At 38.3% G+C, this 15,432-nt stretch overlaps 1 protein-coding gene across 4 annotated transcripts in view; it reads right to left on the bottom strand.

The window, feature by feature from the left end:
• The window catches only part of LOC127866545 (regulatory-associated protein of mTOR-like), a 44,111-nt gene that overhangs the window by 10,016 nt on the left and 18,663 nt on the right, over positions 1-15,432 (bottom strand). The window contains exons 16-22 of one of the 4 annotated variants that reach the window (XM_052407156.1): positions 14,240-14,402; positions 8,454-8,534; positions 7,406-7,674; positions 6,759-6,862; positions 3,537-3,705; positions 1,370-1,586; positions 690-804 (exon numbers count right to left, since the gene is read on the bottom strand). In XM_052407156.1, the coding sequence (XP_052263116.1) occupies positions 690-804; positions 1,370-1,586; positions 3,537-3,705; positions 6,759-6,862; positions 7,406-7,674; positions 8,454-8,534; positions 14,240-14,402 (1,118 nt within the window). The remainder of the gene's footprint in view (positions 1-689; positions 805-1,369; positions 1,587-3,536; positions 3,706-6,758; positions 6,863-7,405; positions 7,675-8,453; positions 8,535-14,239; positions 14,403-15,432) is intronic. The other 3 variants (XM_052407157.1, XM_052407158.1, XM_052407159.1) reach the window with 3 other exon arrangements.

Below are 15,432 nucleotides of genomic sequence, written 5' to 3'. Positions count from 1 at the left end.
TCATCCAAGATATCATTGGGACAAATCTTCTGACCAAGTTTCATGAAGATCGGAAAATAAATGTGACCTCTAGAGTGTTAACAAAGTTTTACTATAGCCATATAAGGAAATATGCCCAGCCCCCCTGGCGGCCATGTTTTTCAACCAACCGGCATCATTTTCTAACTCGTCCAAGATATTATTGGGATGAATCTTCTGACCAAGTTTCATGAAGATTGGACAATAAATGTGGCCTCTAGAGTGTTAACAAGATTTTACTATAGCCATATAAAGCCATATAAGGTAAAATGCCCCGCCTCTTGGCAGCCATGTTTTTCAAGCAAACATAACCATTTTCGAACTCATCCAAGATATCATTGAGACCAATCTTCTGACCAAATTTCATGAAGATTGGACAATAAATGTGGCCTCTAGAGAGTTAACAAGGCAAATGTTGATGGCGCACAATGCACGACGGACAAAAAGTGATCACAAAAGCTCACCATGAGCACAACCCATGAGCACGTTGTGCTCAGGTGAGCTAAAAACTATACATGTAACATATCAATTTTTTAAATTTTAAGTTAAATTATTTATTTTTTAAAAGAAATGACAATAACCAGTAAATATGAATATTTCCTATTTATTCAATTAAGTATAAACGATCAGATATAATTGTTACCCAACATCTATCCGCGGCAACCACTTACGCAATTCCATCCTTGAAAGCCACCGCCAGCTCCGACTGGTATGGATGAAACTTGAGCACAGAGGGAACTCCTTGGTTCTTGTTCACAAAAATCTCATTGTCAAGTCTGCTGAACCCTGCAAAATATGCATCAAACATACTGCACACTGCTAGTAAGGGATCCGGTATGTGACTGCCTTCTAGCTCATTATATGTGCTTCATTCTGGGAAAATGGGGCTTAATGCATGTGCGTAAATGGTTGTCCCAGATTAGCCTGTGAAGTTTGCACAGACTTATCAGGGCAACACTTTTCGCCTAGACTTAATTTTATGTTTAGATGAGACTTCCTTTGAACAAAACATTTCATAAGAGCAGAGAATGTCTTCCTTGATAAGCCTGTGTGTTCTTTGCAGGCTAATCTGGGACGACACTTTACACACATGCATTGAGCCCAGCTTTCCGAGAACGATGCTCATGTGTAAATGGAAAGGATGTATTGGTCCCATGCTGGTCTAGTAAAAGTGAACCAAAGAACCTTACAAAACATTTTCATCAAGGATCAAGTAAAGTCAGTTAAACATGAAACAAATAATTGTCTTAAGTAATATACAAATATTAGTGTAAGTGAGCTCTAATTATTACTCAAATTTTTAAACTAAAAGTCAGGTGAAACAACCAGCAAAAATCAACACTCATCTTACCTGCCACAGCCTGTTCCTCCAAAGCCTCCGTCCGAACCTGACTGTTCCGGTCAAACCTGAAGGTGCGCTCCATGAAAACATCACTTTCTGGATCTTCTACTTCACACAACCGGTTGACTGGTTGCAGGAACTGCTTGCAACTCCACTCAAAAAAGTCAGTGCTGATGAGGACAGACTGGCGGTTGAGGTGGTTGTTTTCCTCATCACGATCTTCAACCTGCAGGGTAATTGTCAGCTTCTTAACAGCACTTGCTCCCATACATACAGTGAGTCACTGCAGCGCTCACATACATACAGTGAGTCACTGCAGCGCTCGCATACATACAGTGAGTCACTGCAGCGCTCGCATGCATACAGTGAGTCACTGTAGCGCTCGCATACATACAGTGAGTCACTGCTGCACTCCCATACATACAGTGAATCACTGCAGCACTCCTATACAAACAGTGAGTCACAGCAGCGCTCACATACATACAGTGAGTCACTGCAGAGCTCACATACATACAGTGAGTCACTGCAGTGCTCCCATACATACAGTGAATCACTGCAGCGCTCCCATACATACAGTGAGTCACTGCAGCGCTCGCATACATACAGTGAATCACTGCAGCGCTCCCATACATACAGTGAATCACTGCAGCGCTCCCATGCATACAGTGAGTCACTGCAGCGCTCGCATACACACAGTGAGTCACTGCAACGCTTCCATACATACAGTGAATCACTGCAGCACTCCTATACATACAGTGAGTCACTGCAGCGCTCCCATGCATACAGTTAGTCACTGCAGCGCTCCCATGCATACAGTGAGTCACTGCAGCGCTTGCATACATACAGTGAGTCACTGCAGCGCTCGCATACATACAGTGAGTCACTGCAGCGCTCGCATACATACAGTGAGTCACTGCAGCGCTCGCATACATTCAGTGAGTCACTGCAGTGCTCACATACATACAGTGAGTCACTGCAGCGCTCGCATACATACAGTGAGTCACTGCAGCGCTCGCAAACATACAGTGAGTCACTGCAGTGCTCCCATACATACAGTGAGTCACTGAAGTGCTCCTATACATACAGTGAGTCACTGCAGCGCTCACATACATACAGTGAGTCACTGCAGCGCTCACATACATACAGTGAGTCACTGCAACGCTCGCATACATACAGTGAGTCACTGCAGCGCTCACATATATACAGTGAGTCACTGCAGCGCTTGCATTCTTTTAGTGAGTCACAGCAGAGCTCGCATACATACAATGAGTCACTGCAGCACTCGCATACAGTGAGTCACTGCAGCGCTCCCAAAAAAAAAAGTGAGTCACTGCAGCGCTCCCAAACATACAGTGAGTCACTGCAGCGCTCGCATACAGTGAGTCACTGCAGCGCTCCCAAACATACAGTGAGTCACTGCAGCGCTCGCAAACATACAGTGAGTCACTGCAGCGCTCCCATTCATACAGTTAGTCACTGCAGCGCTCCCATACATACAGTGAGTCACTGCAGCGCTTGCATACATACAGTGAGTCACTGCAGCGTTCGCATACATACAGTGAGTCACTGCAGCGCTTACATATATACAGTGAGTCACTGCAGCGCTCCCATAGATACAGTGAGTCACTGCAGCGCTCACATACATACAGTGAGTCACTGCAGCGCTCACATACATACAGTGAGTCACTGCAGCACTCCTATACAAACAGTGAGTCACTGCAGCGCTCGCATACATACAGTCAGTCACTGCTCCAAAGAATTTAAAGTTAACACTGTTGTATGTAGTGATATACTATAATAGAGTTCTGTTAATTTTAAACCTTCACACATTTTCAGGTTTTTCAAGAATCCATAAGGACCTCATTTACCATATGTTTCTCACAAAAACATAAAATAACAATAAATATAAGCCAGTGCTTAGGTTAAATTAACAAACAACAGTATGCTTTGTAACAAAGCCAAGAATATTTGTCTTAATAGGTTTTCACTTACTAGCGTTTCATATATTAGGAACTTCATAGGCAATACAGTGAAGGTTAAACTGATGAAAGGATGTCTTGTAAACAAATTTAAACATAAAAACACAAAAACAGTAAAGCATGAACTTAATGTATTTTATAAAGAAACATTCAGCAGATACAGTATTTTAACGCTAACACCCTCACTCATTGCCTACCATGTTCGGTCCCTTGTCAAAGAGTTTCCTGGACCGAGTGAACTGTGTGTACTGGTAGGGGCTGGTGGGATTGCTGATTGAGGGGCCAACCCCTGAACCTACACGCCCAATGGGTCTGGGGTCGGCAGGGTCATCCAGCACATTGGTCAGGGTCACCTGTGGTGGCGTACTACACCAGAAAACATAAAAGTGACTTAATAAACTTTCTGGTAAACGTATGCAATCATGTCATGTTAAAATCTTGTTTACATGTTATGCATTAACAGAGGGATGCGACTAAAAAGGACAAAAACAATTATGGTCATGTTTGCAAACTTTTTTAAGGCAAAGGTTAACTTGCCTAAGTAGAACTACTTTACATTTATCATGTAAATGTCAGGGCTCGAATTAAACACTCGCAAACAGGCCATTTGCGAGTAAATAAAAAAAAAACGTGTCTAAAATGCGAGTGCACACTTGAGGTACTCGCCATTTTTTGCGAGTTGGGGAAAAGCAAACAAATGTGCAGATTAACAAAAAATAATTGTCTGAAGATCGGGAGGATACAGTGGTCTATCTATGGTCGTTGCCATCGATCATAATATTTTAAGTTTATAATGTGACAGTTTTAATCTGTCAACAGCATTGTTTGCAAGGGAGGTCAATCTGGCTGGTTTGTCTGCGAGAGTTTATTTCTCGGTCGATGCCCGTTTCTCAGTACATCTCCGGGGCATAATTGTTCCTGGATATGTAAATACTGCCTTTATCATACTCGATATATTTTGGAGAAAAAAACATAAACCTAAAGAAATTAACGACCGGCTCAGTTAGAATTAAAATTTGAGAACAGCAATAGCTAACATGAAAAAGAAAACCTAATTTTGTGAATAAACGTTGTACACTGGACGTGACCAAAGTTCATAACGCTGCCGACTATTTTAATAACACTAGTCACATGACGTTTAAAATGTTGTCTACTAAAAAAATGAGCTTTTTTGTGGCGAAAATAAACCTACTTCTACCAGAACTAGTGCCTCCGTAGCTCAGTGGATAAGGCGCTTGCTGGAAATCCAGAGGTCCCCGGTTCGATCCCGGGTCGGGGCACATACATGCCAGTCATGTTTCAGCGGAATGCTGACTGACAAATAAAGGCTTAGCCCGGCATTAAGATGTCACATAACATAACAACCAGTTTTATATTTGTGTATCTGTTACCACAGTATCACTACAAGTTAAGGGCTTTATTTTTTCGAGTTAAGATCTACCAAAGGATGCATTTTTTTTAAACATGTATTGTGAGTTGGAAAGAAAAAATGCCAGTTGAAATTTAAACAACTCGCAATTTTTTGCGAGTTGAAAAAATGTTATTCGAGCCCTGAAATGTGTACGAATAAAAATATACATAATTTTGAAAATTAAAACAAGAAATAGTGTAGAAACAAGTAAATTGTACAAGAGTGCCCCAACTAAATATCACTGGGCACATAATTTTCGGGCGGAGAGTCATAATGTGAATTTCCAATTAAAACTAGAGCTTTGTCACAGATGTGACGTATACCCCCACGCGCGCTTTGACACAGACTATTTTGCATGCTGTCTTCACAAAACAAGAGAATCTAATTTATGTTGATTTTTAAAGATTTATTATTCCATTAGCATTTATGGCCATTTTTTACCTTTGAACTCAAAGTGTTACCTTGACCTTGGAGATATCGACACAATTCTTTTGTGCGACACACCGTCCAATGATGGTGAACAAATGATTTTAAAATGTCGCAAAAACGATATGGCCCGGACAAGCTCATTTATGGCCATTTTTTACCTTTGAACTCAGTGTGACTTTGACCTTGGAGATATCGACGTAATTCTTTTGCGCCACACACCGTCCAATAATGATGAACAAATGTGCCACATGATTTGAAAATCTCAAAATGAACGACATAGTTATGGCCCGGACAAGCTCATTTATGGCAATTTTTGACCTTTGAACTCAAAGTGTGACCTTGACCTTGGAGATATCGACGTAATTCTTTCGCGCAACATACTGTCCAGTGATGGTGAACAAATGTGCAAAATATTTTTTAATCTCACAATGAATGACATAGATATGGCCCGGACAAGCTCATATTTTGCCTTTTTTTACCTTTGAACTCAAAGTGTGACCTTGACCTTGGAGATATCGATGTAATTCTTTTGCGTGACACACTGTCCAATTATGGTGAACAAATGTGCCAAATGATTTTAAAATCTCACAATGAACATCATAGTTATTACCCGGACAAGATTTCGGGACAGACCGACAGACAGACCGACCGACAAAGTGACTCCTATATAGCCCCCATTACCAATGGTAATGGGGGTATAATAAATTAGAGGTAATATGCTTGCAGCTGGAACCTAGGTGAGCACCCAGTGGTTTTTTGGATGAAATATTCGGCGTTATTCGGCCCCATTACCCCATTTTTGGAGTATACATTTTTCCCCCAAATATTTTTTAAATTCCCCTCTCCGAATTGTTATTCAATTTTAATCAATACCTCATTTAAATACGTCTTTTTTTACGAATTTACTCCAATTTTCCTGAACTGCATCCGCGTGTTTACTTTATTTTAGCCTTTATCGCAAACCGTACGTAGTTCACTATCACGACTTTCGCTTTACGACATCTACCGCAAACCATACGTATTTCAACATGTCGCACAACAACAAAAGCTATCGTAAAAAAATTGACAAATCTGTTTTAACTTAAAAATAAATTGATATACTTTTCAAACAAGTACAACTTAAAAGTCAGTCTTCTTCAAATGCCAGTGAAACGCCAGAAACGTCCGGTGAAGAGAGTGTTGAAAGACTGTTTAGTTTGCTCAACCTGCTTTGCACGCCACAGAGAAACAGGCTTGGGGAAGCTACACTGGAGTCCCTGATCAGACTTTGTCTGCACACGGAGAGACTTGGTGAAGAGGAGGTCACCAGAATAATTGATAAATTCGCTGAAAAGCCCAGAAATGTTGAACTTTGGACATGAACATAGCATGTTTATGAAAAAAAGAGTTTGAATTATGTTTTTCTCCCTCTGTATGGTGAATTATAGTGTTAAAACTTCATTTTGTACTGTTATTAGCTAAGCATAGAAATTTCCCCCTTTTCCCCGCGAATTTTCCCCCCCTCAGGGGACCCGACCCCCTTCCCCCAAAACTGAAAAAAACACTGGCACCATAAGCTCAAATTCTGCAAATCACCTACCTGACTGGCATGCTATGCTGTGACCTATTTGAGGGACTCGAGGGCACAGAATGGTTGGAGGAACAGCTGATAGACACCTGCCTTGGCCTCGTTTGACCTGTCGACTGCAACATGTGACACAATCCATCACAGCATGTTTAATGAGCTTCCAACTAACAATAGGTGATATCATTTTCTAAAACAAAATGTTAAGCTAAGTTTACAGTTGTGTCCAGGACAATTAAAGTAAGAACATGCAATTTATTTGAACAATGTCTTGAACAGTAGTAGTTGCAAAGTTTTTTCTTGTCTGTCATATGTGTGTAAATAAAATAATACAGAAACTAATAAAGTAATGGTTAATTCCTAAAAACAATTGAGCAGCGCTCTGTGAAAAAGGTGTTTAATGCATGTGCGTAAAGTGTTATCCCAGATAAGCCTCTGCAGTGCACACAGGCTAATAAGGGACGAAACTTTCCACATAAACTTGTTTTATGCGAAGAGACTTTCTTTAAACAAAAAATATCATAAAAGCGGAAAGAGTCGTCCCAGATAAGCCTGTGCGGACTTGCACGGGCTATTTTGGGATGACATTTTACGCACATGCATTAAACCCCTTTTCACAGAGCACTGCCCAATTAATTTCAAAGATTGAAATCCTTACGCACCTTATTTCTCACAAGATCCACCAGAGTTTTCGCCATGCGGCTCACGCCGGGGTCAGGGTCACACGACAACTGCAGCAGCACCTTCCACACGTTCTTATAGACGCTGTTCAGCATCAGGTTGGACGAGATGGTGTTGCTAGAGGCAGCCCGAGGAACACGGTTGCCGGGCAATTGAAGGTCAAGGTGAGAGGTCGTCTCCATGGAGCTTGTAAACATGTGCGGTAGAGGCGGAGCAGGGGGGATGGATCCAAGACTGGACTGACTTGGGGCTGAAACCATGGAAACCTTGATGAATTGCAAGCGTATAATGATGTTTGGTGTAATTCAAAGAAAGTTTATAAAGCATGCTTTATTCAATTCATGCAAAAAAAGATTATAAATTCAGACGTGTTGCATGATTAAGCTTTACCCTTTCCTGCTTAAAATACAATGAAAATGGCTATATGCAACCAGGCCATTCAGGTTTTACGCTGTTTGCTGCTCATCAGTATCTAAGGGTTGAAAGTGAAACCTTTAAAACTTGAATCTAGTTAGAAAGGTTTTCAATTTAATTTCATTTTTTAAGGGACTACAAAAGTGTCAAAATGCGTAAATGGGTAATTAAGAGTAATAGCAATTGTGCTGAAAATGATCTTCACCTTAGTTAATGTTAACTCTTACACTTTTCTGAAGTTGTTTATTGATTGCATAAAAGCTCCTGAATTTATTGTGCACTAAAACCAAATGGGCCACTGCAGCCACAACAAGGAGCCTCTAATAGGTGGTTGGTTAAGGCAACACAAGAAGTGATCAACACAACAGTTATTTCTATATTTAGAAAATATTTCTGTGTCTTTTGTAGCTTGTTGAGGACTTTGTTATGAATGTCACGCAAAATATATCAAAATACATGTACATGCACACAAGACCAAGAAAATAATGAAAAGGCAAAAATCACAGTATTACAATAAATACTGCATCAGTGGTATGAGCGTAACAAATGATTGTATACTATACTGATGATAACACTGTTAAATGCTGGGAAAGTGCAGTGGTTAAAAGTGCTTACAGGATGTGAGGATGTTTTTTAAACTTCCACGGGATGAGGACTTCTTCAAGCTGGATATTTCCCTACTGCTGGGAACTCCCTCTGAAAAATGCATCACCCAAATACGAGGTAAAACACTCGCAGAAACTGCATGCTTCATGGAATGTGGGTATGGGATCTTAATGCAAGGCTACAGCTGGAATATCAAAATGACCTTAATATTGGGATTGAAAATAGACCTGTAAGAATCTGTAATTCCTACATGAATTTTACTAGATAATTATGATATCAGTGAAAAACATGCAAATCATTCAAAAGCAATTTGCTAGCATGTATGTCTAATATAATAAATAATAACCCAAGCATACAACATAATGCTGTCACTTGCTAGCATGTATGTCTAATATAATAAATAATAACCCAAGCATACAACATAATGCTGTCACTTGCTAGCATGAATGTCTAATATAATAAATAATAACCCAAGCATACAAAATAATGCTGTCACTTGCTAGCATGTATGTCTAATATAATAAATAATAACCCAAGCATACAACATAATGCTGTCACTTGCTAGCATGTATGTCTAATATAATAAATAATAACCCAAGCATACAACATAATGCTGTCACTTGCTAGCATGTATGTCTAATATAATGAGCAATAACCCAAGCATGCAACATAATGCTGTCACTTGCTAGCATGTATGTCTAATATAATGAATAATAACCCAAGCATACAACATAATGCTGTCACTTGCCAGCATGTATGTCTAATATAATAAATAAAAACCCAAGCATACAACATAATGCTGTCACTTGCTAGCATGTATGTCTAATATAATAAATAATAACCCAATCATACAACATAATGCTGTCACTTGCTAGCATGTATGTCTAAAATAATAAATAATAACCCAAGCATACAACATAATGATGTCACTTGTGTAAAACAAGACGACTATGATGGCCCTTAAAAGCTCACCCGAGATCACTGACACCAACAAGTAAAGACTTTACCATGTGATCTAGTTTTCATCCACACTTGAAGAATTGCATATTGTCAAGACCAACATTCTAAATAAGTTTCATCAAGACTGAGTCATAAATGTGGCCCTAGAGTGATAACAAGTTTTGTTTTTAAAGATTTGACCTGGTGACCCAGTTTTTAGACACATCTGAACACTTGTAACAAGGTTTTTCTAAAATTTGACCTGGTGGCCGAATTTTGGGACACAGACATAAAAAAAAGTAACATTAAAAACAAAGTGACATAGATTCATAGATGAGCCAAGATATTGTCTAAAGAATCATTTAGACAAAGTTTCATCAAGATAGAGTCATAAAAGTGGCCTCTGGAGTGGAGGTTTCTTTAAGATTGGACCTGGTGACCTAGTGTTCTGACACATGATACAGATTCAAACCAAGCCTAGATTTTGTCCAGATTAACAATTTGACCAAGTTTCATCCTTATTGGATGAAAAATGTCACCTCTACAGATTGTAGCGATCTTAGAGTTGACACCTCACATTAATGGACACCAGACAGAGGCTGATGGCAAATGTTTATGTTAAAATACTTCTTGATCAGTTGAGCTAAACAAACAACCTTATTTTAACTGTAATATTCATTCCTTCCATGCTGTTTGATGAACAGGCTAAGTGCACGTCTTTAGAGAAGACATGTTACATATTGTATACACCACTCTGCTGGTTGTATGATACAATACACAGTATGACATATAACATATTATAAACACCACTGTATTAGTGGTAATTTAACGAGAGTTTTGTTTGTAAAACACAATGCCCCCTACTGCATTTTGAAGCCACAAAGCAGTTTTTTGTTAAGCAGAAAATTGTTAGTCCAAGGACCTTACCTTTGTCAAAAATAAATGGGCCATAACAAACTTGACCTGAAAGCTATGTAGATAGACTCACACACCAAAAATAATTTAAGTTTCTATAAGCGTTTTGGAAAAATTTCCGCACAATTGTTATTTAACAGAAAATTATCAAAGGCCTGTAACTTAAAATCAATGAATTTAAACACTTTGAACTGAATCTGTAAGTCATGTAGTTAGACTAAGAACAAGAGGGCCAAGATGGCCCTAGTTCGCTAACCTGAGAGGAGTCGGTTCATTCAATCTTTATCAAACGTCAATCTTGACCTAGATATTGTCCAGACAAACATCCTGGTCAAGTTTCATCATTACTGAACCAAAACTCTGGCATATGGAGTGTTTTTGTTTTTGAAAGATTTGACCTAGTGACCTATATTTTGAGTTGACCCCCCCCCCTTACAAACCATCAAACTTTGCTTACAAAAATAAAAATTATAACCAAGATTCATAAAATCTAAAACAAAATTGTGACCTCTAGAGTGTTTACAAGGATTTTGTATAATATAATGAAAATTTGGACAATCTAAGGGCAATAATTATGACATTAATTATGTGATTCACAAGCTTTTTTTTTACTATATAATTATAAGAAAACTGCCCCCCCCCCCCCCCGGCAGCCATGTTATTCAACTGACCGGAACCATTTTCGAACTCAACTCTCATATCAATGATACAAATGTTCTGACCAAATTTCATGAAAATTAGTCCAAAAATGAGACTTCTAGAGTGTTCACATGTTTTCACTATATACATATTGAGAAAAATGCCCCGCCCACTGGCGGCCATGTTTTTATTCACCGATCTGGACCATTTTCAAACTCGTCCGAGATATCAATAAAACCAATGTTTAGACTAACTTTCATGACTGGGCAAAAATTGTGACTTCTAGAGTGTTTACAAGGTTTCTATATAGCCAAATAAGGAAAACTGCCCCCCCCCCCCCCTCCGGCAGCCATGTTATTCAACTGACCGGAATCATTTTCGAACTCAACTCTCATATCAAGGATACAAATGTTCAGACCAAATTTCATGAAAATTGGGCCAAAAATGTGACTTCTAAAGTGTTCACATGTTTTCACTTTATACATATAGAGAAAAATTCCCCGCACACTGGCGGCCATGTTTTTTCACCGATCTGGACCATTTTCGAACTCGTTCGAGATATCAATAAAACCAATGTTTTGACCAACTTTCATGATGATTGGGCAGAAATTGTGACTTCTAGAGTGTTGACAAGGTTTCTCTATAGCCAAATTAGGAAAACTGACCGGAACCACTTTTGAACTCGACCAACATATCATTAAGGCAAACATTTTGACAAAGTTACATGAAGATTGGGCATGAAATGTGACTTCTAATGTGTTTACAAGGTGTTTCTTTTTTTTTTACCTAGTGACCTAGTTTTTGACCCAGCATGACCCAGTTTCGATCTTGATTGAGATATCATTGGGACAAATCTTCTGATCCAGTTTCATGAAGATCGGACATGAAATGTGGCCTCTAGAGTGTTTACAAACCAAATGTGGACGACGGACGGACAGACGGACAAAGACCAGTCACAAAAGCTCACCTGAGCAATTTGGTGAGCTAATAAAAAAATAAGGTCAATATATGCAAGCGTTTATGAAAAAAAACAGAAAACTGTAATTCTAGAGAAAAGGCCCACAAATTGGTCAAAAATCAATGGACCAGAATGAAACTTAAATTTGATCCATTAACATGCAGGTAGACTCAAACACCAAAAGTCAGGTCAACATCTGAAAGCATTTAATAAAAAAATGGATGCCGGACAGACAGATGGACGGACAATATGACTGCTATATGCCATGCTACTTTGGACAAAAAATGGTTCTTTTAATAAATTAATTCATTTTGGATAAAATTTGTATTTCAGATAAAATAAACAGAATTAAAATGTGTACAGAACATTGTGTAGCATGCACTAACTAACATGTTGCCTACAAATGATCAAAATATCTTAGCATGAAATGTAGAACATGCAGCAAAATACAAGTGAAAACCAAAGTACTCAGTTATTTTAACAGTAGCTTGTGCATGTTATCAAGGCCAGACATGGAGCCTATTCGCGTATGTTAAGGACAAAGGGTAACCACTGAGGGTATAATCCCAGCTGCAGGATTCCTTTAATAAGTAACACAAACTATGGTGCAGTTCACTGCACGTCAACTACATTTAACAATGATATTCCACCAAAAAATCAAGAGATGAAACCATGGTTACCAACTTAAATGTTTGACTTTTGTATCTAGGTGAATACTATATATCTAAAAAATATATGATATTCAAATTCAATATTTACAAAACCAAGAGAATCACTACAAAGTTTTTGTTTTTTTTAAATGTTTAAAATAAAAACAGGTCAAGGCATCAGGACAAAGAACAATTTTTGAACAAGTTAAAGTAAAATTTTGTGAAGATGTAGTACAAATTAGTATCATCAACTGATAGAAGTATTCAATAGAAATATTAATATGTTAAAAGAATAATTTTGCAATGAAAGAAGCAAAATACAACCGCATGAGGCCAAGGATGCCTCCACATACACACAACACAGGAATGGATTTTGGTTGGGGTATATGCTGAAGGGTTAGAGACTACACAAGATGGCCTAATAATTGTGATATATAACAGTTAATTTTAGAATCAACATGCAAGAATGCCATGTCAACAACTATGTACACAAATTACTCGATAAAAATCACAGTTTAATGTAATTAACAAAAAGTGTTTGTGAATAAACGCTGCTTATTTGTTTAAAAAATAATTAAATATAATAATTTAGTTGACATTTGGAGTATAAAGAAAAACTAGCAGTTTGCTTCTATCAAAACGAGGTCATTTAAAAACAAGAGCACTGCATAATGGGTGCCACGCTCGGCTGCGAAAGCTTATCAGAATTTTTTAATTTTTTTTTAGAGGTCACAGTGACATTGACCTTGGGGAGGGTCTCACATGCAATTATGACCATGACAGACATCACTGACAACCAAGGCCTGTGAATTAAAAGAGATCATAGCCAGAGTTGATCATGTATCTATGGACATAAGTCCACAGGTATGTAATGAACATCAAAGAAATTATCATTATATCATTAAAAAAAAAATTTGACAAATCAATAATTTGGGTTATAAATAATCAAAATAATAAATCTGTACAGTAACTGTGAAAAGAACTTCAATTCTTGGTAAGGAAATATATAATATGAGATTTATAATTATATAAATTACTTCCCTTGAAAATAATTGTCTGTAACAAATCTCTATTTTTAGTAGCAAATAATTAAAAGCCACTACCGTGACTGCAGATTCACCACTCAAAATGTGCAGCTCCATGAGATACACATACATGCCAAATATATTAAGTGGCTATGTTCAATATTTAATAATTTTCTCCCTTTTTAAAGCTTATTACTTCCCTTAAATCTGTATTTTTTACCGTAGACAGTAAAGGATGAGCTTGACCTTGACCTTTTACCACAATTTGTTTGTCAGAAACACAATGCCGCCTACTGCGCCGCTTTGATTTATTTAACAAAAATATATACATGGGCAGGTCAGATAACTATGTCCATTTAAAGCTTATTACTTCCCTTGACTTTGTTTTTTCGACCTTAGACCTTGAAGGATGATGTTCACCTTGAAATGTTACCACTCAAAATGTGCAGCTCCATGAGATACACATGCATGCCAAATATCAAGGTGCTATCTTCAATATTTAAAAAGTTATGGCCCATGTTAAGGTTTTAGCACTACGCCTACGGCGGACGGCCAACGACGAGCTGGCTATGACAATAGCTCGGGTTTTCTCCAAAAACAGCCTCGCTAAAAAAAGAAGCTGACAAGGCGTGACATGACCTAGCATGACATAAAGTGTGGAAGGACTACCTGGGATACCAGGGGCTACAAGATTCCACCCACCCACTGTCTCTCCCGTCACAACAGCTGCAGTTCTCTCCCTTTGTTTCTCATCATCCATTTGCTGAGCCGCTGCCGCGGCAAAGTGGACCTCAAAATGCTGTACTAGACCACTGTAGGCTACAACAAGCTCCTGTGGGAAATTGGGAAACAAGCAACATCAAATAATGAAAATGTGTTAAGTCAATAAACAGACAAAATATGTGAGTCTTTAAAAGTAAGGCTTAACTATAAATAAAAATCAATTTAATATACCAGAATATTTATTAAAACTGACTTAAAACTGACTTTGTAAAAATATTGAACTTGAAACAGTGGTAATTATGTTAAACTTCTAATATATGTGAGTGTATTACGGTAAGCTAATACTTAGCTTGAAATATAGTTATTTATACCAGTTTGTTTTCGATACTCTTAAAGTAGCATTACTACTCAAAATCAACGAACATTTCGTACAATTGTTCATAAAATAAACTTAACCAATTAAAAATCAGTGTTCCTTATGGCAATTGCCGAAATTTCAACGCCTGATGTGGTCTGGTGAAATAGATGTTTGTAGATACAAAATGCTCGTTTTTATTATTGTATTGCATATCTATTCATACGACACATGAACACTGTTCGTGTGTCGTATGAATAGATATATTCGCGGGAATTAATTGTGGCCACAAATAAATAAAAACGAGCATTTTGTATCTACAAAAATCTATGTAATCATACCACATCTAGCGTTGAAATTTTGGCTATTGCTATAAGGAACACAGATTGTTAAGGTGTTTACTTTATTTTACGAAATACTTAACGAAATTTTCGTTGATTTTGAGCGTTATAGAGACTTTAACTCTTTCTCACTCAGAAGCAAAGTACAAAAGTGTGAAGGAAGGGAGGGAGGGAGGGAGGGAGGGAGGGAGGGAGGGAGGGAGGGAGGGAGGGAGGGAGGGAGGGAGGGAGGGAGGAGAAGGAAGGAAGGAAGAGGAAGGAAGGAAGGAAGGAAGGAAGGAAGGAAGGAAGGAAGGAAGGAAGGAAAGGAAGGAAGGAAGGAAGGAAGGAAGGAAGGAAGGAAGGAAGGAGGAAGGAAGGAAGGAAGGAGGAAGGAAGGAAGGAAGGAAGGAAGGAAGGAAGGAAGGAAGGAAGGAAGGAAGAAGGAAGGAACAGGAAGACGG

The sequence above is a fragment of the Dreissena polymorpha genome, chromosome 2 (assembly GCF_020536995.1).
Source record: "Dreissena polymorpha isolate Duluth1 chromosome 2, UMN_Dpol_1.0, whole genome shotgun sequence".
NCBI classification, from domain to species: Eukaryota; Metazoa; Mollusca; class Bivalvia; order Myida; family Dreissenidae; genus Dreissena; species Dreissena polymorpha.
The sequence above is the reverse complement of the archived record's forward strand: the minus strand, read 5'-3'. Positions and strand labels throughout refer to the sequence as shown.